General features: G+C 47.2%; 1 protein-coding gene across 1 annotated transcript in view; it reads left to right on the forward strand.

The window, feature by feature from the left end:
- lamc3 (laminin, gamma 3) overlaps window positions 1-24,990 on the forward strand; it is a 100,544-nt gene that overhangs the window by 63,810 nt on the left and 11,744 nt on the right. The window contains exons 13-19 of the mRNA XM_030354263.1: window positions 14,146-14,334; window positions 14,999-15,244; window positions 16,035-16,188; window positions 16,434-16,576; window positions 17,599-17,777; window positions 19,204-19,360; window positions 22,750-23,021. Coding sequence (XP_030210123.1) covers window positions 14,146-14,334; window positions 14,999-15,244; window positions 16,035-16,188; window positions 16,434-16,576; window positions 17,599-17,777; window positions 19,204-19,360; window positions 22,750-23,021 — 1,340 coding nt within the window. The remainder of the gene's footprint in view (window positions 1-14,145; window positions 14,335-14,998; window positions 15,245-16,034; window positions 16,189-16,433; window positions 16,577-17,598; window positions 17,778-19,203; window positions 19,361-22,749; window positions 23,022-24,990) is intronic.

Consider the following 24,990-nt stretch of genomic DNA (forward strand, 5'->3'; position numbering starts at 1 on the left):
AAAACAGTGTGTGGTCTACCTTGATGACCTTCTCGTCCACGCCAGGGACTTCGAGCTGGCCCTGCAGAACCTCCGCCAGGTCTTCCAGGCCATTCGGGGTGCAGGCCTGCGCCTACACCCCAAAAAGTGCAACCTACTGCAGCGCAAGACCAGGTTCCTGGGCCATGTGGTGGGGCCAGAAGGCGTGGCTACGGACCCTGCCAAGGTGGAGGCGGTGAGGAATTGGCCCATCGCCCGAAATGTCGGTGAGGTGTGCAGCTTCCTGGGGCTCGCCTTATACTATCGACGGTTCGTCCGTGATTTTGCATCAATTGCCCCCCCCCCCCCCCTGCATCGTCTCACGGACAAGGGGAGGGAGTTCAGCTGGGAGGACAACTGTGCAGCCGCCTTCGCCCAGCTCCGTGCTGCTCTGACAACCGCACCCATCCCTGCCCTTCCTGTCCCTGGCCACAGCTTCATAGTGGACACGGATGCCAGTGACTTGGGACTGGGGGCAGTCCTGTCACAAGGGGGAGCAGGGGGCAAGAGGGTGGTGGCTTACTACAGTCGCTCCTTGTCTCGCCCCGAGCACAACTACTGCGTCACCTGACGTGAGCTCCTGGCGGTGGTTGAGGACGGATCACGCGTCCCTGACCTGGTTGCTCAGCTTCAAGGACCCTGATGGTCAGGTGGCCCGACGGATCGAGGCCCTACAGGACTACGATTTTGAAGTCCAACACCCCCTGTGAGGACTGCAGACACTGTGAACGCCAGGAGGAGCGAGATGGAGCTACTCTCCAGGTAGCTGCCACGGGACAGGTCGGGACAGGTGAAGGTTGGCTGACTGCAATGGAAGACCAGGAGTGTCTCTGCCTTGTCCGTGGCAACCAAGACCTATTACTCAGAGTGGGCCACCCTGGTACGGCATGATGGACTGCTTTACAGGGTCTGGTGTGCACCAGGTTGGGGGAGAGATGTGTGGCAGTTACTGTTGCCCAAGGACTGGCACCAAGGGGTGCTACATGCGGTCCATGGTTCGGTGGGGGCAGGACACTACGGGCTGGCCAAGACCCTCTACAAGCTGCGCCAGCGTTTCTACTGGCCTGGTTGCAGAAGGGCACAGAGCTTTTCGTTCACTGCTGTGACTCCTGCACTGCTAAGAAGGGGCCGACTGGACGTTCCCATTCCCCTTTGCAGCAATATCAGGTGGGGGCCCCCATGGAGCGGGTTGGGGTGGACATCCTGGGACCATTCCCCATCCCAGACAGTGGGAACCGCTACGTCCTCGTGGCAATTGACTATTTCACTAAGTGGCCGGAGGCGTATGCGGTCCCCGACCAGAGTGCGGTGACCACAGCCGAGCGTCTGGTGTGTGACATGTTCTGTCGGTTCGGGGCACCTCAAGAACTGCACAGCGATCAGGGGGCGGAACTTTGAGGCTCAAGTCTTTACTGAGGTGTGCAAACGCATTGGGGTAAGCAAAACCAGGACGACGCCCCTCCACCCCCAGAGCGACGGGCTAGTGGAGCGGTTCAACCGGACGCTTGCCACACAACTGGCCATCGTCACCTCACGACACCAGCGAGACTGGGACCGCCACCTACCCCTTGTCCTGTGGGCTTATCGCTCAGCGGTGCAAGAGAGCAAGGGGTGCACGCCAGCCACACTTATGTTCGGCAGAGAGCTGCGGACGCCTGTGGACCCTAGCCTTCGGCGCCCCCCCCCAACACTCATCTCCCCAAGATACCGGGCTTTGAGTACCTGCGGGACATCCAGCAGCGTCTGGCAGAGGCTCACGAGTTTGCCAGGCAGCGTCAGGAACTGGCGGGGGCACGACAAAAGCGGGAGTATGACCTCTGTTGCCAGGGCCGCTCCTTCATGCCTGGGGAGAGGGTGTGGGTCTACAACCCAACCCGGAAAAAGGGGGTCTCCCCCAAACTTTTTTTTTTGTTGTGGCTACGGTGAACTCGGGATTTTTCAATAAAGTCACTGAAAGAGGATAGCACGCCTCTGCTTTTGATATTCGCCACAATATTATAATTTGAAAATCGTCCCAGCCTTTATACCACAGATACTATAGGGTCTATAGGATATAACCGCGTTTTCTAATTACAGTTTAATGCATTTTTCACAATTTACCAGCCCTCGTTTTGAAGGCTGAACAGACAATTTGACTGGAACTACTTAGCAGGTGTCCGTGTATCAGGGGTTAATGCACACCATGCAGCCAATCAAAATCGAGTATTCCCCCAGATCATTGTATATTATATGATATCCAACATCAGTTGGTCAGTTAAGGAAGTCCTGCAAAATGTAAAATTTGTAATTTTCTGATAATAATGTAATCATTACCTTCATTGAGGGCATGTAAATGAAGGGATGGCAGTGTTTAGGTTTAGACAAGAGATCAGGGAGAAACAGCTGATTCAAAGGAAAGGGATTTGTTGTGTGATTCTGAGATCAATAGGATCACCCAACTGCTTCTGATCAGATACATTTTGCATATTTGCAACAACGCAAACTACATAGACTCCACATGCCATGAAAAAGCATCTTAATGAATACCCTTCCCGAATACTGAACTAAACATCAAATATGTAGGATTTATGTAAATAATAAAAGGGCAATTTACTGAGAATCATGCTTGTATGCCCGGATGCAATCTTTCTCTCTCTCTCTCTCTCTCTCTCTCTCTCTCTCTCTCTCTCTCTCTCTCTCTCTCTCTCTCTCTCTCTCTCTCTCTCTCTCTCTCTCTCTCTCTCTCTCTCTCTCTCTCTCTCTTTCTCTCTCTCTCTCTCTCTCTCTCTCTCTCTCTCTCTCTCTCTCTCTCTCTCTCTCTCTCTCTCTCTCTCTCTCTCTCTCTCTCTCTCTCTCTCTCTCTCTCTCTCTTTCCATGCACTCTCTCTTTACTTGCATCATATTCTGTTGCCCCCCCGTCCAAGTTCACATCCTCTGTCTCTTTCTTCCTTCCCCTCTCTGTATCCCTCCCTCCCTCCTTCTGATACCAATCTGGCCTAGTTGGGGAGTTGCCTAAAGCACACACATACACTATGGGTGTGTATGTGTGTGTGTGTGTGTGTGCATGAGTGTTGGGCCACCTGCCGGCGTGCGTGTTTGTGTGTCTGTGTGTGTTTGAACATGTGCCTCAGTTTGTGCTTGTGCGTGTGTGTCTGTGTGTGTGTGATTGTTTTACTTTGTGCCTGTGCATGTGTGTGTGTGATTGACTATGTGCCTTTGTTTGGGTTTGACTGTGTGTGTGAGTGTGTGTGTGTGTGTGTGTGTGTGTGTGTGTGTGTGTGTGTGTGTGTGTGTGTGTGTGTGTGTGTGTGTGTGTGTGTGTGTGTGTGTGTGTGTGTGTTTGGGGCCCAGATGCAGGCCTGGTGTCAGTGCATGCCTGCCTCCGCTCTAATTAAGCGTGTTAGTTGCCTCTCAGATAATGAACTCTGATTGGCTTGCAGATTTCTTGTCTCCCTTGACTCTTGGAAATGTTGTGTTTTTTCTTTCGTTTGTTTATAGGTTTCTGCTGCCACTTACTCTTCTTTGTTCTGTCTGCGGTTTCCCTCTCTTTCTCCTCCCGTTGTTTTTGTCCTTGCCTCTCTGCTGTTGTTAAAGCGAGATGATGTAATGCTGGAGACTGTGTAGTCTGGCCAATGTAGAGCCCATCTCCCCCCCATCCGACAAACCACGCAATACAGGATGGTATTGGTCCAATGAGAATGAAAACCGCTATGCATCATGGGGTATAATGTGGAAATAAGTGCATCAGTTTAACACTTATTTTATGGTGCATTATGGGCATTATTACGTTTTAGTGCACTATGTGGGCGTTACCATATTTTGTACATTTCAGACAATATTTCCAATTGGTGACCCTCTAAAACCTGGGCTGTCTGCGTCAGGGCTTCAGTAATGCGCTATGCAAGGCAGAAGCGGACGAATGGGAACAGAGTCAAAGAGAGCATCGAGTTGAGATTCTAATTTCCAACCATCGCTCGGCACACCGCGGGGATTCAGAGAGTTGATTCCCTGGGTCGATTAGGTTGTGCATGGATTGCTTCCACATCTCTATCCACAGACATTTGAACAAAAGCAGAATCGTGCAGTGAAAAGTAACATAGTGGAGCTTTAAGTCTTGCCTAAACTTTGGCTGACTGGCTACTCCCCCTTTCCTCGGGGGTGACCTTGTGTACTTCCATTTCATCAAACTCCTACCTCGTTTTCTTTTGTAATGCTTCATTTGGCCTTCTGCAGCCAGCTACTCATGATTTTCTGTTTCTTGGTAATCTTCAAGCCCTTCCTTCGTTTAATACACTGCGTAAAAATTATGCAAGATGATTGGGATGTCACTAAGTTTGCTTTCTTCATGGGGCAAAATTGTTTCAGAGTATGCATGTATTCATGTATTCTGTGGACTGAGCCATCAGCGGGCGCCTGAGCCGGTTGAACCCTGATGGTGTCTCAGTCCCATAATTTGTTCACTTCACAACGTTTTATCAAAGGTGCTTTAGTTTGTTTGACCAGGCAGTGTAAACCCAGCACATTTTCACAAAGTCTTCTTGTGTGGTATTGCATGAAGCCAGTCACACACATTCACTAACCAACACAAAAACACAATTTTCAGGGATAAGGAATGAAATATCTAAACACGAACTTCAAATATCCTTTGAAGTTATTGATCAAAACCTACGTGGGCTGGGTGTCCTCGGCTTCTGAAGGTAAACCAGTGGACCTCTGAGAGGAGGTGTGAGCAGGGTGTGGTCCATGGTCCAGGCCACACTGAAACCTTTATAGATCAATGTGTCCACAACACAGCATCACAGAGGCCTGATGGTGGCTCCATAGCAGATCCATAAGTTCAGGGTGGGGGAGGCCTCTCACGGGAACTTGATTAGAGACAGCAAGCCTGTCTTCATCTTCATCATCATCGTCTGCATCCTCTGTCATCTGTTGGAGATGGGGGGGGGGGGGTAACCTGCTGTTCATCCAATCAAAACCTTAATTGCTGTGTAATTACCTCACGGCTTGTACCGTCACGCAGGGCTTCGGCCCACACACGGAACACAGAGGTATATGTGTGTGTGTGTGTGTGTGTGTGCACGTGCATTTCTGTAGTTGTTTTGCGTGCACGTGTGTGCATGTGTGACTGTGCGTGCATGCCTGCTTGTGTGTGCGTGCGTTCGGCATGTGTGTGCACCTGTGTGTTTGCGTGCGTGTGTGTCTACGTGTGTGTGTGTGTGTCGTGGTGTGAGTTTTGTGTGAGTATTCTTGGGCTGCTGGAGAGGGGGAGCTCCTGCAGCCAATGGCGCTTCATAATCATGATTTATTAACGTTCCCCGAGTCGTGTCGGTTGTATTTGCTGTAGCGCGACATACCAGATTGCTGGTTAATATTTGTGGTGGAACGGGTGTATTTTTGTGTGTGTTTTCTGCAGTACAGTACTGTAGTTGGAGCTAATGAAGTCAAGCATACCACCTCTGGAAACACACACACACACCGTGGCCCACCTTGCCTCCATATGTGTGTGCCCCCATGTTGATCTTTGTGTGTGTATCTGTGCATGTGTCCGTGTGTTTGTGCGTGCGTGTGTGCGTGTCCATGTTTTATTCATTTTGAACTTGATTTTATTACTTTGTTATTTTAACAAACTGAATTACATTGTAACGCAGTGTGTGGGTCTGTGTGCGTGTGTGTGTCTGTGTGTGTGTGTGTGTGTGTGTGTGTGTGTGTGTGTGTGTGTGTGTGTGTGTGTGTGTGTATGTGTGTGTGCGTGTGCGTGTGCGTGTATGTGTGTGTGTGTGTGTGTGTGTGTGTGTGTGTGTGTTTGTGTGTGTGTGTGCCTGTGTGTGTAGCCAAGTGCCACTGTGTCTGTCAATTGGATACACAGTGTCCATAAAATTGGGCGGGGGCCAGTAATTTACAAGCTCAGGGAGGGATGCTAGGGAAGTGATGGTTGTTGTTGGAAGATTGTTAAGGAGATTCTCTCTTTAACTTTTCATATATTCAACGGGGTAGGGCTGGACTCATTAATCAACTCAATACCTAAAATATGGGCTATGTCCTCATCTCAACATGCCTCAAACAACGGCCCTCACCAAAAGCCTATTTCATGTTCGTCTTGCAGGGTAAACAATATGACATTGGTATTTTACGAGGTCTTCCTAAGAAGACGTGTGTGTCGAGTCTCCGTTGATGAGAACCTATGGCAACAGCAACATGAGCAGAGGCAGGCCACACCGCATAAACCCAGCAGAGTGCCCGGGGGCGCCTCCAGAATTAGCGGCGAATAAACATGACCTCTGTGCACTGGACAGAAGGGAAGAGCACGGCATTATTGGCTGTACAGTCAGCCGCATCATGCCTATAGCCTGATGTTCTCCAGGGTCAGGAAGAACTCTGTAATTGTTATTTCTTTCGTTGTTGAGGACTGTGTTAGCTTTGGTAAATGTTCTCCTCTCTTCTGCAACTGCCGCACACTGGAAGTTGACATGCGAGCGGCTTGTTCACTTCGCTATTTTGTTTTGGTTTTCCTTCTTCCGGCCTTAATTTCATCACGTCGCAAAATATCCTGTTTTGTTTGGAAGGAGATTAGCGACGCACGCGCAACCGAGACGCGAGACGGGGCGTGTGAGAGGCAATTCCCTTTTCACCCAACATCTGTCTTTTCCCTTCCCTGATTCCCTCTCCTTCTCCCTCCCTCCGCTTTTTCCTCTCTTTCTCTCTTTCTTCACACCCCTTAACACTGACGCAAGCAGAACAACTCCAGCGCCTTCAAGCCGGCCCTGTGACAAACACAGCCCCCACCAGAGAGATTAGCCCGAGCCGCAGCCTCCTCGCTCTTTATCAGCTTGTCTGTGCCTTCCTCTGCAGAGCCTTCTCTGAATAATGACCTCCGTAAGCCCAAGATGGCATTTAGGCGGGCATCGGGGGGCTGGCATTGGGCAGCCGCCATGCATCTCCTTCTGAGGCTCAGGGTTTTGTGTCACCAATCGCACACAACTCTCACACAGCGTTCTGCCGTTTGTTTGCGGCTCTCCTAATAAGTGGTGCATCGGGCGCTGTGTTGTCTGTGTGTGTTGTGAAGGCTGATGCAAAAGGGGGGACAGGTACTCTGAGATCCGGCCTTTTACTAAACCTCACTCTCACGCACGCGCTAACACACACATGCACATATCACAGCCTCCAAGACCAGCACAAAGCGCCTTGTTTCCCAAGCGCTTTTCTTCCTAGCCGACTGGCGTGACATTTAGCCATGGAGAAAAAATCAAAAAACGACGACAACTGTGAATTATTCAGAAGTTTGGCCTCGCAGAAATGTCAACGTGAAAGGAAAGCGCATATATATTTGTAAAGCAAAACAAGTAACAAAGAGATCTCTTTTGAGTTTTCAGTTTTAGAAATGTAGATATGCCGTCTGGTAACACAGGGCTAAAGGATGGCAACTGAAGCTCAGGTATAGTTCCAGGTCTAATCTACTAGCCTAGAAGTTAGCACCAGAGCTAATGTCACAGATGACCACAAATATATATATATATATATATATATATATATATATATATACATACATTTAATAACATATAGATATGTACGTTTCCAAAAGCATTTGGGTTGGTTATCCTTACTTTGTAACAAATGTAAAAACAGAGTTAAACATTGTGAGTGCTATAACAATATGCATGTTAGCCACAAGCAAACATGTTTGAGTTCCCTTTTGGATTCATTAATTCCAAACGCCACTTTAGTGTTGGATTTAACAGACTATAAAATGTGTAGTTTCGGTAATTTCATGTCAAATCAGCCTTTTCCAATTTGCAGTCTTCACACTCCTTGCCATCAGGCCTACAGCTGAATAAATAAAAGGCAGAGAGGCATGAAGCAAAGTTGGGAAAGTGAAGACATAAAGAGAACTATAATGATTAGCCTTTAAAAATGGTCTAACCAGGAGATAATTTACGGTACGGACTCCACTTAAAAACATCTATGCACGTAAAAGGTGAATCGATACTTTCAAGACGAATGCTTATAAAATCCATCGGGGTATTAGGAAAACATAAATCAGAGAGGGGTTAGAGAGACATAGCATAAAGGGATGATTCACAATACAAGGCTTTCCCCCTCCAATAATGTGGCATTTCAGCGCAGATAAAACCCTCGGCAGCGAGACGCCCGGGGGCCTGGCACGCGTTTATCTCTGCCTCTGTAGCTGACCCGACTCGCCAATCATCAATCAACGAGTGATGCGTTTACCTTCCATCGCCACGCCTTGACAAGACATACTCAGTGAATATTTATGTATGTACTGAACACTGTATAGGTGATGGTGGTGGGTAGCTGAATCTCTCCCTCTCTCTGTCTCTCTGTCTCTCTCTGTCTCTCTCTCTGTCTTTCTCTCTTTCTTTCAGTCTGTCTTTCAGTCTGTCTTCCTCTCTCTCTCTCTCTCTCTCTCTCTCTCTCTCTCTCTCTCTCTCTCTCTCTCTCTCTCTCTCTCTCTCTCTCCCCCTCTCTCTCTCTCTCTCCTCTCTCTCTCTCTCCTCTCTCTCTCTCTCTCTCTCTCTCTCTCTCTCTCTCTCTCTCTCCCCTCTCTCTCTCTCTCTCTCTCTCTCTCTCTCTCTCTCTCTCTCTCTCTCTCTCTCTCTCTCTCTCTCTCTCTCTCTCTCTCTCTCTCTCTCTCTCTCTCTCTCTCTCTCTCTCTCTCTCTCTCTCTCTCTTCTTTCAATCTTCAATCTCTCCCTCCTATGATCTAGGATATGTTTCTTCTGTCTGTCCGTCTGCTTATCCCCAAACTTGCCTTCTATCAAAAACAGGTACACGTCCTATCATAATCCCTGTTCTAATTTTAAGCATGAACATCCCGCAAAGAAAATGTGCAATTGTAATAGCACCTCACTCTTTCATTAGCAGAGATTGAGATTTGAGTCTTTCTACTCTTAACAGTGAAGAAAGGGATAAACAACAGCTTGAGTGTATGCATTGGCTTGTTCAGTTGTTTTTCAAAGTATTACAGGCATATAAATGTGTGTTATATAATGATCCTCCTGTCTGCATCATTAAACAGAATAACTTATCTCGTATACACCTCCCACGAGTTAGCAGTAAATCATAGAACCATCTTTGGAAAATAGTTAGACATAGGAGGGATAGAAAATAATGGAGCAAAATAGAGTAGAGTATGGTGAAATAGAATACAGTAGGTCGCACTAGGGTAGGGCAGAGTGCAACAGAGTATAGTGGAATAGAAACAGTATGATGATGTGTCACTGATGATGTGTCTAAGTGCATCAATAGATGTATGTTAAACTAACTTGAGTAGAGTAGAGTGAAGTAGAGCATAATGGGATACAATAGAGTGTGGTACAGTATAATGGAATAGATGAGTATATTGGAGTAGATTGTCGATCTTAAGCCAAAACTCAACACCTTAACCCCTAATTTGACTTTTGAGGCCAACCTTAATCGTGGGTTCGTTGACGGGCACGTCTAAAGAACAAGAAGACGTTTTAAAGCCTGGAATAATCCTGTATGCATAAAGAGGTAGGAGCAACGCATGGCCACTAGCTATTCATTTGGTAATGAGTACAGCCTTCAGGGACTTTGGCCCTTTATTTTTCTTTCATTTTTTCCCCAGCGAAGATACAACAATGTATTCATGTTGTGTTCGTGAGAGGCTTGCTCAGTGAAGCCGTTAAGGCTGGTGCTTTCTGTGTGTGTGTGTGTGTGTGTGTGTGTGTGTGTGTGTGTTTGTGTGTGTGTGTGTGTGTGTGTGTGTGTGTGTGTGTGTGTGTGTGTGTGTGTGTGTGTGTGTGTGTGTGTGTGTGTGTGTGTGTGTGTGTGTGTGCCTGTATTTGTGTGTCTGTCTCTGTGTAGATGTGTTGTTTGAGGGTGTATGTGTCTCTCTGTGTATATGTGTTTTGTGTGTGTGTTAGTGTGTGTGTGTGTGTGTGTGTGTGTGTGTGTGTGTGTGTGTGTGTGTGTGTGTGTGTGTGTGTGTGTGTGTGTGTGTGTGTGTGTGTGTTTGGCTCTGTGTATATGTGTTGTTAGTGTGTGTGTGTGTGTGTGTGTGTGTGTGTGTGTGTGTGTGTGTGTGTGTGTGTGTGTGTGTGTGTGTGTGTGTGTGTGTGTGTGTGTGTGTGTGTGTGTGTTTGTGTGTGTATTTGGCTCTCTGTGTATACGTCTTGCACAGACGCACAAACAGAGATCAACATTGGGGCACACACATATGGAAGCAAGGGGGGCCAAAGTGTGTGTGTGTGTTTGTTTGTTTGTGTGTGTGTGTGTGTCTGTGTGTGTGTGTGTGTGTGTGTGTGTCTGTGTGTGTGTGTGTGTGTGTGTGTGTGTGTGTGTGTGTGTGTGTGTGTGTGTGTGTGTGTGTGTGTGTGTATGTGTGTATTTGTGTTGTGCGTGTGCGTGTGTCTATAGAGAAAGAGGTTCATGAAGGTGAAACACGGAATGATGCGGTACAGAGGAGAGAAGAAAGCGTGAGGGGGAGAGCGAGAGGGATTTACAGAAAGGGTGAGAGAGAAAGTAGGAGGGAGGAAAAAGAATGAGAGCAATAGAGAGAGACGGGGGGACAAGGAAGGAGTGTGCATGCGTGTTTGTGCGTGTGTGTTTGAGGGAGAGAAACGTAGCGATAGAGAGAGTTTGACGGTGAGAGAGAGGGAGAAAGAGAAAGTTCATGTAGACAGAGCATGGTAAAGAGAGAGCGAGACAGAGATAGTTTGATGGTGAGAGAGAGGGAGAAAGAGAGAGTACCAGATGTAGACAAAGCGAGGTTAAGAGAGAGAGAGAGAGAGAGAGAGAGAGAGAGAGAGAGAGAGAGAGAGAGAGAGAGAGAGAGAGGGTGTGCAAGCAGCGCCAGCAGCAGTGACGCTAGTAAGGCGGGTTTGATACGCATGTATGATGAACGGAATGCTCCAGCTCCAGAGTATTCAATGCGTTGTGTATCTCACATACAGAAACACACCTGCGATGGTCGAGTTAATAGTGCTGCAGAGTAGAGAGGGTTGGTGGAGGACGGGAGAGGAGGGGGAGGGGAGAGATCGAGGGAAGAGGGAATCGGAGGAGAGGGAGGAGGGGAGAGATGAAGGAAGAGGAGGAGGAGAGAGGAGGAGAAGGAAGAGGAGGCAGTGGAGAAGGAGGAGGAGGGGATAAGGGGGGGGGGGGGGAGGAGAGGAGGAGGAAGGGAGAGATTGAGGAAGACGATGAGGAAGAGAGAGGAGGCGGAGGCAACCAGGGTGGGAATTTGAGTATCAGATAACAGTTATTGATTTTGGCAGATGCAATATAGCCAGGCCATTTAGAATACCCCGATCCCATTCGCAGCCAGTGACTCATTGTTGATTTATTGATGGAGATTTTGCGAGGAGGAGGGGTTTAATGAAAAGGTTATGGATAATCAGACGGGGAGAATATGATTCCAGCGGTTAGTGGTTGTTGTTGGTTCTGAGACCCGGGCGTGTCAACAGTTTGACGGCCTTGTCAATATGCTGTGTGAGAACGCGGTCTCTGAGGAGCGGACGAGCGGCGATGGATGCGTCCACTGGATTGTTAGAGAGCGGGCCGGTGTGTGGCCGCTCGGCCCGCCGCAGTACTCAGGGTTCAGTCATCGTCACAGCCAGTAAAGTCAACACATTTCCCGCCATATAGGCCTACCATTAAGCTCAGAATGGCTCATTGGCGATTGATGCTTGTACGCTATCATTGTCGTCATATTGTGCTATGAAATTCAGGAAAGACTCACTCCTTTATGCAAGGGGGCACTCATTATCACTAAGCACAATTTTTAAATTGCTGGTATTACATGCTTGGGATTCATGTATTATTCAGCTCGCCAAAGAACTTGAAATGATTTTCTTTCTTTTTTTTATCCAATACTCGCACACTTCATCAGGCAAGAGAGTAATTATTTCCCCTAATGGCGTAGGGCGGTATTCATTCATTTTCGCAGGCATTATTACTTTACATAACTTTTAATGTCTCAAGTTAAAGGAAAGGCTCTCTCTCACGTTTAATGAACATTCAACATGTGCCGTTATTTAAATAATGCAGGTTACTGCTAATTCCACAAGTGGGTTCTCATTTTACTTAACATGTTCCTCTATAATAGATTTTAACTTTAAAGGGATACACCGATGTATCTGTAAATGGCGTTATCCTGTCTTGTCCATATTCAGACGAGTTGTTTAATTCCAAATGCCTTATTTAAAGGCAAATCATTGGGTAAGCATTTGCTTCCTGTTAGCCGCTTCCGTTAACATACAGAGCTCCTTTTCATGTTGTTACTGTAGCCTAGCTCCTGTTCATGTGATCATTAGTCTGCCTGCGATGTTCCGCTAGCGCAATTATATTATCATCTGCTACTGGCTGGGTGGTCTCCACGTAGACTCACCTGTCAGAGGCACATCACAGTCAGCCTCATGATCACAGCACCAAACAAAGTGCTGATTATCTGTGTGTTTGCAGACAAACTATAATTTAGTTTTGTTGTTACTTGCACTCGTTCTGAACCCTCACATGAACACAAGCTGGGCTACAATAAGTCTAAGGGTCAATGGAAGCGGCTAACGGAAAGACAAGGCCAACCCGGGGAACTCCTCTTCTGGACGTACGATGATGATGTGAAATCAAACAAGTCGTGTCTGGGTTGACAGGCCTCGGTAGGGCAGGCAACTTGAATCTGGGTAGGACAGGCAAACGCCCATTCACAGATATGTCTCTGCATCCCTCTAAGGCTTCAACATTGCTTTTAGTTTATAAAGAAGGGCCTCATGTTCAGGTGACTCACCACATAGAGAAAAAGCCTTCCTTAAAGAAAGTAATGAGGGGTAATGTTTGAGGAATATGTGGAAGCTGGGGATAGCAAACATATAAATGTTTGAATGCAGTAAAGCTAGTTTCTGAACTTGCAAAGACATATCGGATCTATTCAGGCTTATGTGTTACTTTATACAAAGGAATCATGTCCAAAAGGCTTCCTTACTAGCTTGTATATTAGCAGGACTATCTTGTTTTCTACGACCTGCCTCAATGAACATAAAAATCCATATCCAACAAGGTCTCTATAGTAATAAAGTGTATGTGAAGGACATTTAAATGACTCTCTCTTCAGTCCAGTATATACATTTAATAGGAGGCATGTCGAAACAGACACGGTATTTAGCCATACATGTGATACACCAAAAATACTTGATGATGTTAAGGGGGCTTTTTTTTCCGAGGCTACTGGAATAAGCACATGCACACCCGCTCAAACATGCACATTTTAGGACATAATAAAACAGGTAATCTCTCTCACTTGGGGGAGGATTGTCTTTCTGGCCGGGGGTCGGTCCTGTATTTCCCAAAGCAATTAAAGTTGGGGTGAATTTAGTTAGTCTTCTGCTCTATGTGGTGGACTTTGGGGATGTAGTCTTTAGCTTGTGTGTGTTTGTGGAGCAGTACTGGTTATGAACAGAGACACAGTGCCCCCTTATGGTGGAAATGCACAAAAAATATTGTAGAAATAGTATTGCTGGCTGACAACTCGTGTTTGTGTGCTTTTGTGGGAGAGAGTGAATGAATGTGTGTGTGTGTGTGTGTGTGTGTGTGTGTGTGTGTGTGTGTGTGTGTGTGTGTGTGTGTGTGTGTGTGTGTGTGTGTGTGTGTGTGTGTGTGTGTGTGCGTGTGTGTGTGTTGCATATTTTTGTGTATGTTTGTGTGTATGCATGTGTGTGTATCCGTGTATGCTTGTGTGTGCATTCAAGTGTGCGTGTGTGTTGCTGTGTTTGTAGGAATTTGCACACACATTGGTGTGTGTGCACATCCGTGTGTGTCTGTGTGCATGCATGTGTGTGTATCAGTGTATATGAATGTGTCTTTAAGTGTATTCGTTGGTTGTGCCTTTGTGTTTGTGTGCATGATTGTGTGTGTGCGGGTGAATGCATGGGTGCATGCACATTGGTGTGCGTGTGTGTGTGTGTGTGTGTGTGTGTGTGTGTGTGTGTGTGTGTGTGTGTGTGTGTGTGTGCGTGTGCGTGCGTGTGCGTGTGCGTACGTGCATGCGTGTGTGTGTGTGTGTGTTGGTTAATGTGTGTACGAGCACATTGGTTTAAGTGTGCATGTCTGTCTGTATGTGTGTTTCTGTGTGAAGATTGTTAAAGGCTGTATGTCTGTCCACCTCCTCCCCTCCACCAGGCACGTGCGATTGTTCTGATTTCACCGCCGGGACAACCTGTGAGCAGTGCCTTGAAGGTTACTATGGTAACGCTCTGATTGGCACGCCGGGCGACTGCCGACCTTGCCCCTGCCCGGGTCGTACCAGCTGCGCTCAGATCACTCAGACGGGGGAGGTGGTCTGTACCAACTGCCCAGCGGGGCGGGCGGGTAAGAAACATAACCCATCTGCACGTCTGACATGAACGGCCCTGCGAGCGGTCTCTGATATTCTGCGAGACAGCCTGGTGAGCTGCCGGTCCGCTGGAGGAGGAAGAGTGTTGTAATGACCTTGTCCGGTGGAAGGGTTTATGCCACTCGCCGATGCCTCTCACATCTCGATACCGTGAACCCCATTTGATGTGGAGACGAGACAACCTCCGACCCTGTACCTCAACTCAACTGCACCCCCAACATCCTCATGTTTCACCTGTTCACTCCTCATCCCTCCTCATCACTCCGCCTCACCTCCTCATCACTCCTCCTCCCTCCTCACTCCTCCTCACTCCTCCTCTCTCCTCCTCACTCCGCCTCACTTCCTCATCACTCCTCCTCACTCCTCATCACTCCTTCTCACTCCTCACTCCTCCTCACTCCTCCTCTCTCCTCATCACACCGCCTCACCTCCTCATCACTCCTCCTCACTCCTCACTCCTCCTCCCTCCTCCCTCCTCCCTCCTCACTCCTCCTCTCTCCTCATCACTCCTCCTCTCTCCTCATCACTCCTCCTCACTCCTCACTCCTCCTCCCTCCTCCCTCCTCACTCCTCCTCCCTCCTCACTCCTCCTCTCTCCTCATCACTCCTCCTCACTCCTCCTCCCCTAATCCTCGGCAGGTGTGCGCTGTCAGAAGTGCGAGGACGGTTCCCACGGCGACCCCCTGGGCCAGGCGGGACCGGTTCGAGCCTGCGCTCGGTGCGACTGCAGCGGGAACGCGGACCCCAACGCGGTGGGCACCTGCCACCACCTGACCGGCCGCTGTCTGAAGTGCCTCGGCCACACGGAGGGGGAGCGCTGTGAGCGATGCCAGCAGGGTTTCTATGGCGACGCCCTGAACCAGACGATGACCCAGAAATGCAAATGTGAGTGGTGGAGTGGTGGCTTTCATGTGCGCGTGTAGAGTAGGATCCCTCTTATGAAGGATGAATCAAACCCAGTGTGGTTGGTTAAGGGCTCCATTGAAGGCCTCTGTGGGTCTGTTTGCAGTTTGTCCTTTGTAGTTGTTGTTTTTTATTTGCCCAGGTATGACCGTGGTATGAAGCAAAGCCATCTGCTGAGGGTCACCCCTTCTCTGGTAACAGGAGAGGAAAAATGCCTTTGATAAACCCACAAAGCTTTGGGCCGTAAGAAGGAGCTGAAGGGAACAGATGAGTCATGAACGACAGCGGTGGTTGAGGTTGAGTGAGCAGAATGTGCTGTGACTGGGGTTTGGGTAAAGTTAGCAGTACTAGTCTAGTAAGAAGAAATGGAGGAAACAAGCAAAGAACAGCTAATAGGTGTGTGTTGAGTGTTCTGGCGCAGATTGGCTGCCTTGCATCACCCAAGTAGGTGCTACACACGTCACTGATAGTGGTGAGTGAGGTCCCCCCCTTCACTGTAAAGCGTCTATGAGTGCCTAGAAAAGCGCTATATCAATTCAATCAATTATTATTATTAGAAATAGCACACATGTTTAATGTTGAATAGAAAGAAAAAAAACAATGTTAACAATGTTTATTGTTTATCAGGTAAGTCTCATGAGGTGGAGACCTGAGAATGGACTAAATCCACCATAACGCTCGTCCAAACAAGTGGGTCTAATGCAGCGGAATAAACAGTTGCATTACCCTGTCACCACCACCCGTCTCACCAGACATGCTGTGTGTTGTGCAGCTTGCAGCTGCAGCCCCGCCGGGACCTCCGGCCCGGGGGGCCAGTGTCACCCCCAGACCGGACACTGTCACTGCCTCCCCAACGTGGGCGGGAGGGACTGCAGCCGCTGCCAGGTCGGCTTCTTCCACCTCCAGCCTGGCCATGGCTGTCAGGGGTAACACCTCATTCCTTCATGATGCACCATTTATATTTGAAAATGTTCGAATCGTGGTGTAAACCTGCTGCTCTTTACTGTTTAAGATGATGCTAGTAAGGTTTGTCTTCATGTATTCATTTTGTGGAGCATATTTTTAATTAAGTGTGCAGTGTGTAGGATTAAGTGGCATCTAGCCACGAGTCATTTAATGAATTTGGCATTTATATTAATTTGGTCATTTAATTTGCTTTGCTGTTTGGCAGGTGCGACTGTAATTCCATTGGCTCGTCCTCCACCGCCTGCCATCCAATCACAGGCATGTGTATCTGCCGTGCGGGCGTTGAGGGGAGGCAGTGTGACTCGTGTAGGGCGGGATTCTTCAGCTTCTCGTCCCGCGGTTGTCGAGGTACTGGACATTAGACCCTCAGATACACACAGCCCCATTGTCGAGAGGTTCGATTCACCCATGATGAGAAATGAAAGCATGCATGGTGTTGTGAGATGGTTCTGATGATAGGATCCAACAAGTGTCTTCTATACTGTGGATTGAACCATAATCACCTTAAATGAATGCCGTAATAAGCATTATATATTATATATATTATATATATATATATATATATATATATATATATATTAGAGCTGTCAGTTAAACGCGTTATTAACGGCGTTAACGCAAACCAAATTTAACGGCGTTAAAAAAATATCGCGCGATTAACGCAATTACTTTATAAAAAAAAAAAAAAAAACTTTTTTTTTTTTTTTTTCTTTGGCTCAAAACAAAGAAGCAGTAGCCTGACTGCTATGTTCAAATGACATTTGTTCAAAGCAGTCGTTTAATTGCGCTATAGGCTCTTTTTTTGTATCGTCCTGTTTTGATCAGTGTATATGCCAATGCTGTTATCAATAAAAAATCATTTGCACAAGGCAAGCCGATGCACTTCACCATGTTGATAAGAGAATTAAAATGAGAAGAATTATGGGACAAAAAAATCAACGGATATTTAGCATAGAAAAATAATTTGCGATTAATCGCGATTAATTAGAGTTAACTATGACATTAATGCGATTATCACGATTAAATATTTGAATCGCTTGACAGCTCTAATATATATATATTTATATATATATATATATATATATATATATATATATATATAGCATTAGCATAATGTTTAGGGTAAGGGTTTTTGGGTTAAGGTAAGCTAACCCTAACCCTATTAAATTAATAAATGAATCCCTGACTTTACCTGAACTCCATTAGTAAATTAGTACTACACCATTAGTAATCTGTTAATAACTTGTAGTCAATGTTCATTACTGCTAATAATAATAAATATTTATCAATGTCATGTATAAAATATTTCCATTGTAATTGCTTTCGATACTGGCACGTGATAAAACATATGAATTGTGCTCTTCTTCCAGCCTGTAACTGTGACCCCATGGGTTCCGTGTCCATGCAGTGCCATGGCAACGGGACCTGCCACTGTCGCCAAGGTTTCATGGGTTATAAGTGTGACAAATGTCAGTTGAACTTCTACCACAACAGAGCAACGCACCACTGTGAGGCATGTCCAATCTGTTACGGCCTGGTCAAGGACAAGGTGAGGTGTTTGTGTGTGTGTGTGTGTGTGTGTGTGCGTGTGTGTGTGTGTGTGTGTGTGTGTGTGTGTGTGTGTGTGTGTGGGTGTGGGTGTGTGTGTGTGTGTGTGTGTGTGTGTGTGTGTGTGTGTGTGTGTGTGTGTGTGTGTGTGTGTGTGTGTGTGTGTGTGTGAGTGTGGGTGTGTTTGTGTGTGTGTTGGTTCCTTCCCTGTGTGTCCCTTTAGAATCTCTAAAGGTGCATAAGTGATGCCCATACTTCGAACACACATGAAACACACATTGGACTTAATGGGTGCTTTAGCTCAGTGCTCTCCCAGACCTACCTACTCTCTCTCTCTCTCTCTCTCTCTCTCTCTCTCTCTCTCTCTCTCTCTCTCTCTCTCTCTCTCTCTCTCTCTTTGTTTTGCAGCTTGTACCTGCATTGTTACTGCATTCTCTAATTTTTTGTTTTAGCAATTTAGCAAAACCACCAACACTGTCTGGAGCACTCGCAATTATTCTCTGAGAGTGTCCCTCCCTCGCTGTATCCTTCTCTCTCACTTCCATTCACTGCTTTTCCCTTTCTGCTCACCACACCAAGATTGTATATGTTGGGGGTCCAGTCTCCCCATTGGGAAGCAACACAGGATGGCTAACAGACCCTGAACCAAAGGGTTGAGAGGAAAAAGAAAGAGAATGATGCCTAGAGCCAAACTTGCAAATGTAAATAGGGCTTCTGGTTCCATGTTCTTGGTTTTCTACCAAAAAGCGATGGATGTACTAGTGGAATACAATACATTTAATTTCCTGTTGTACCTTACAACGTAACAGTACAGACTCCCATACTTTCCGTAGCTGTAAATGAATGATTAGGATAAAGCAGCAGAGCTGATCGTATAAAAGGGTTCTTGTTATCCGTTCAGGGGAAATGGATGATGTAAACCCTTGGAATTTCACTCTAATTTAGAGCAACAGGTTGATTAAAGGGTTAGAGTCATCTAAAGTAAGTAAACAGAAATTAAGTGTAATTAGGTAAATTAGGTAACTAATTCATGGAAATACCATCTTCAGATTAACCATACCAATGTATTTGTCATCTGTATCGTGTTCCACATATGGACTTTCTCTCTATGCCAGATTCCGATAGGAGGGTGTTTCCCAGATGCCTTGATTCGTGTCCTCTTAAATGTATTGAGAAACATCTCTAGACGCTATTTATTTTCAGTCTGAATCTGTGTTTCAATGCGCGGTAAGCCTCAATATATACAAGGACAAAGTGTCTGTTATTATGTCTTGCTGGAGTTAAGATGCATAAACACTGAACGCAGCTGTACAGGATACAATAAATACAACATGGATAAGATCAGACAGGGTCAAGAAGAACCAGATCCCCCCCTCTCTCCGCTGACCCCCTCTCCGTCTCTCCCTCCTGGGCGCCGGACGCTGCAGGTGGAGACGCTCGGAGCCCAGCTGGCCCACCTCGAGAGGCTCCTGGCTCGCTATGACTGCCGTGGCCGGCGCCTCCCCCCTCTGCAGAGGAGCCCCGCGGACCACCAGGGGGAGGACGCCCTGCCCAACGCCCTGGAGGACATCCTGGCTTTCCAAGGTAAAGCGCAGCAGCCATCAGCCACCGACCGCTGTCGGTACTGGTACACAACACTCCTGTTTGGCATCTCTTATTTTAGTCCTACCTCTCAAATGCAGCCCTGCCATTCGTTGATTTTGTATTGTTAATTTAAAACTGGTTGGGATTTGTTGTTTTTTTGCATTGTTTTCCCTGCCAAGTGTTTTATACTGCAATTCTGCCTGCTTTTCAAACAACATCTTATTGATTGAATGATGATGAAGATGATGAAGATGTTGAAGCAAACATCCTGCTGGGTGTTTTACGTTCGAAACAGCAGGAGAATCTTCTTATCAGCGCGTTCCCATTCAAACAACGAACCCACCGCACTAAATATATAACCACCACCTGGATCCATCAATACACCTACTAGTCGTTCTCTTGGTGTTCCCTGCAGATCAGGAAATAGTATTTTAAAATGAAAAACGAAAAATGGTTTGCAATCCAAACAGCTCGACTTGAGTGCTATGCAGAGATGGATTCTGGCTGCGTTGTTCCCGGTCGGGGCTCAGGGACGCAGCAGAGAGGCCAACAGACATAAACAGGGATGAAGAACAGGAAGCACACTGACCATCCTAATCCCTGTTTATGTGACAGGCGTTGCATCTCTAATCCCTGCTTTATTGTTGTGATTACACACGCCTCCAGGAGGGCTGCTCCCCCCCAGGACCCCCCAACGCTGGGCTCCCCGTACACACACATGCACGCACACGCACGTGTGAATGTGTGGTAAATAAAGGCTTTTCTAATGTACCAGCTTTAATAAAGGTTTTATTCTTAACCAGTTTTAGATAAGCAATAAGTATGTACCAGTTTTAATAAAGGTTTTATTTTTAATCAGTTTTAGATAAGGTTTAAGTATGGACAAGTTATAGTAAAGCTTTTAGTATTGACCAGTTTTAGATAAGGTTTTAGTATGGACCAATTTAAGATAAGGTTTTAGTATGGACCAGTTTTAGATAAGGTTTTAGTATGGACCAGTTTAAGATAAGGTTTTAGTATGGACCAGATTAAGATAAGGTTTTAGTATGGACCAGTTTTAGAAAAGGTTTTAGAATGGACCAGTTTTAGATAAGGTTATATTGTGGACCAGTTTTAATAAAGATTTTAGTTTGAACCAGTGTAAGGGTTAGGGTTTACTAGGCCTATTATGTAAAAGGTTGTCTACAGAATAAAGCCAGTAAAATCCCAGTATCCCATATGAATAGTGTCTGTATTTTTTTTTCTCTGTACATTTATATGCCACTCATGCCGTACTCCCCTATCTCGCGTACGCGCACACACACACACACACACACACACACACACACACAAAAAAACACAAACAAACACACACACACACACACACACAAACACACTCTCACACACACACACACACACACACACACACACACGCACACACACACACACACACACACACACACACACACACACACACACACACACACACACACACACACACAAACACAGGCTTTACAACTTCTATCCAACAAGGACCACCATGGAAAGAAGTCCTGTTTTCTGGAATCCTTGAAGCTCTTTCAAATGTGCGTACCTTGGTGTGGCAGCCCTGTCTGTCCTTTTAAAGTGAATGGTCAAATAATTAAGCTACTACAAAACTAAACAATTAGATTTTCCATCCACACATGAGTATACCCACGCACCCAAACCAACAAACTTTTTCTCTCTCTTTCACACACAAACACAAAGACACACATGCAAACAAACACACACACACACACACCCACAAACACACGCTCACACTGTCACACTCACACGCTCACACACTCACACTCACACACACACATAAACACACAAACACACACAGACACACACACATACACACATGTCGGGAGCGGCTGGTTAGCAGCCCTGGTCCGCCAGGCGGTGGTTGGGTGGTCCCTCGTAGACGTGAGTCCAGCCCAAAGGGAGCTGCATTGTGGAGGAAGAACGGAGCAGAACGCTCAACAGCTCCGTGGCCTTGTCACAAGAGCAGGGCCAGGCTCGCTCCTCGCCAGTGACAGCTGTTGTTTGGGTTGGCTCCTTTTTATTTTTAAATCAATTAATAATTCTAACTAATAATTCATTCTTTTCTAACTGACTTTCCTTGTCCTCGCCGTGTCTTTGTTTGGCTGTTTGTTATGTTTGTTTTTCTCTATTTCCCGCTGTCTTTCTGTCTTTCTCTCTCCCTTCCTTTCTGAGACGCACTGAGAGCCCCCAAGTGCTGTGAAGATGTGTTCAGCGGGCCCCTGTTTGCTCAGACCAGAACAGCCCATAATACTATCTCGCTAACGCCAGGGCTGCACTCACTCGAGCCCCCCCACGGCTCTGAAAACACTTGCCTCGAAATGTGAACAAGTTCGGGAACCGGGTCGAGGTGTAATCAGAATCCCCCTCCCGGCCCCCCCGAACTCCAAGCATTGAGGCTTTGTTGTGGTTTGTTTTGGGGCTGTGTGTGTGTGGGTGCATGGGCGTGTTAGTTTGTGCATGCATGTATTCGTGCGTGTGTGGGAACATAATGCTGCATACCAGTCGGAGGCAACACATTGGGAACACCATCACAGGAGGGGAATCGGGCCCTGAAAGACTCGCTTGTTGTGGCCTTTTTTTGGTACATTTGCATTTGCATGGTGGAGCTGTTACCGATATTTACATGGTGGAGCCGCCCTCCATCTGGTTACCGTGGTTTCCAGTGGTGGAGCTGCTCTTCCTCTGGTTACCGTGGTTACATGGTGGAGCTGCTCTTCGTCTGGTTACCGTGGTTACATGGTGGAGCTGCTCTTCCTCTGGTTACCGGTGGAGCTGCCCTTCCTCTGGTTACCGTGGTAACCCGTGGTGTAGCTGCTCTTCCTCTGGCACTCTGGAGTTGCAATTCTTCTGGTTACCGGTTGAACTGCTCTTCCTTACCGGTGGAGCTGCTCTTCATCAGGTTACCGGTGGAGCTGCTCCTCCTCTGGTTACCGCTGGAGCCAATCTGCCTCTGGTTACCGGTGGAGCTGCACCTCCTCTGGTTACCGATGGAGCTGCTCTTCCTCTGGTTACCGGTGGAGCTGCCCCTCCTCTGGTTACCGCTGGAGCTGCTCCTTCTCTGGTTAGCGGTGGAGCTGCTCCTCCTCTGGTTAGCGGTGGAGCTGCTCCTCCTCTGGTTAGCGGTGGAGCTGCTCCTCCTCTGGTTAGCGGTGGAGCTGCTCCTCCTCTGGTTACCGGTGGAGCTGCTCTTCCTCTGGTTACCGGTGGAGCTGCTCCTCCTCTGGTTACCGGTGGAGCTGCTCCTCCTCTGGTTAGCGGTGGAGCTGCTCCTCCTCTGGTTAGCGGTGGAGCTGCTCTTCCCCTGTTTCCCTCTATCTGACGTGTTCTTCATTTCATTGCAGAGGCCCGTGAGGCGTTCATCCAGCGGTTCTCTGCCCTGGGGGCGTCCACCCACACGCTGTCGGCCCAGCTGCAGGGCATCGCCACGGCGATGGGCTGCGGAGCAGGTGGAACAGCGGCAGAGGTGACGGAGGAGGAAGAGGAGGAGGGAGTGGAGGTAGTGGAGAGGAGCAGGGGAGGAGGTGTCGCGTGTCAAACCCTCGCCGATTCCGTGGTGATGGTCAGAGCATCTGACGAACGTCTGAAGAAGGCGACTCTGGATCTGAACAACATGGTAGGGGGCCGATCTTCGTCATCATCATCATCATCAACCTCATGTTCCTGGTCTTTCAAACATGCGTGGGTGAACTAGTCATAGGTGCAGCGCCACCAGTGCACCCATGACGGAGCATTTTGAGCTGTTATTGTGTGTTTTTCATTTTGTTGTTGAATCAAAGGGTTAAAGTGGTGGAGAGAGTAGAGGCGCTTGTCGAGGGTTTGACCACCTTTGAAATGTTCTGGGTTTGGGCCCCAATTTTGCGAGTCAAAGTGCAAGACACTTTGGGTGTCTTGCATTTGCAAGACACTTTGGGTGTCTTGCACCCTAAGTGCTTGCACTGGTTGCATGGCCTCTAGTTGGGTGGCCTCTGGTTGCGTGGCCTTTGGTATCGCTGCTTGCAGCTTTCCCCACAACCGCCCATCCAAATAACGTCGCACTAGACACTGTACTTCCTTGGGTCCTCGCTGGAAACACTCCCGGCAAGTGGGAAGTGTTTTGAATAAAAAGGCTTCATAGTGGGTAGGCGGCATCTAGCTCGTACCGTAACCTGCTGAAACGACTTTCACATCTGATACTTACAATAATTTTGCGTCCCCTAGCTTAATACGCCGAGATCAGCAGTTGAAAAAGCTTTACCTTTCAAATTCATACATTTACTCGATATCATAAAATATTCTGATGATATTGGGAAAAATAATCCTTTTTTTTTGCAGCTGGGTACGTTATAAATGTGCAATTAGCAGAATACCAATTAGTATTCCTTCTACGAATGTCTTCTTCAAATTGCTGAACAGAGCGTTCCTCGTGAAGGCATGCGAACGTGCGGTGGATCACAGGGAATGTATTTCTGTCCCTGCTAAGACAAGGAGGGAAATAAGCGTCAGCATTCCTTTATCAAAATGGAAATGGCTTCTCCATGAAGCTCAGTATGGACCAGTGTCCTCTCTATACTAAGATATAGTAGGATTTGGAAAACAACAAAACATTGAGGCATTATGTAAAAGAATAGCAGGGACTATACCATAACCGGTCGGTTTTTTTCCTCGTCCTTATTATGTCCATTTCCAGATAGGGATGGGATGTGTGTTCATGAATATGTATCACTGTAGACGCACAAATGGACAGAAGCAGCGATGCAGCTGTGTGCGTCTTGGCCTCTTCCCCGGGAAGTCTCTACCTCTGAAGCAGCCGCGATTCCTTATGTCTCACGGACACAAGGAATGAACAATTTGTTCTGCTTTCCCTGCTTTAGCTTCCACCGTCTGAAGAGCTGTGGGCAGTTATGCGTAGTGCTGCCATCTTGTTTGGTTAAGGGGACTTGGGAGAGCTGTGTGTGTGTGTCTGTGTGTGTGTGTGTGTGTCTTTGTTTATTTGTTCATGCATCTGTATGTGTGTGTGTGTGTGTGTGTGTGTGTGTGTGTGTGTGTGTGTGTGTGTGTGTGTGTGTGTGTGTGTGTGTGTGTGTGTGTGTGTGTGCGTGTGTCTGTGCATGCATCTATGTGCATCTAAGTGTTTGTGTGTCCAGGCGTGTGTGTGTATACTATGCATGTGTGTGTGTCTTATTGTGTGCATGTGCCAAACTGTGTGTGTGTGTGTGTGTGTGTGTGTGTGTGTGTGTGTGTGTGTGTGTGTGTGTGTGTGTGTGTGTGTGTGTGTGTGTGTGTGTGTCTGTGTGTGTGTGTGTGTGTGTGTGTGTGTGTGTGAGTGTGTCTGCATGCGTGTCCTCTGATGCAACACTCGCTTATCTCTGCTCAGCCTGGAGCAACAGCGATGTAATTCAAAATGAATAAACAGAGTACGGATGGTACACGTTTGCATGTTTTTATATGCATTTTTCTCAATTTCAATATTACTCGGTGGAGTACTGAACATCTAAATCTGCTCATCACTCTCATGCATCGAGTGTATTTCTCTCTCAAATTCTGCTCTATTCTGCCTCAATCTTGCTCAGAGAGTCCTGGGTTATTTGGTCCCATACCATCCC

The sequence above is a fragment of the Gadus morhua genome, chromosome 4 (genome assembly GCF_902167405.1).
Source record: "Gadus morhua chromosome 4, gadMor3.0, whole genome shotgun sequence".
In the NCBI taxonomy this organism is placed as follows: domain Eukaryota; kingdom Metazoa; phylum Chordata; class Actinopteri; order Gadiformes; family Gadidae; genus Gadus; species Gadus morhua.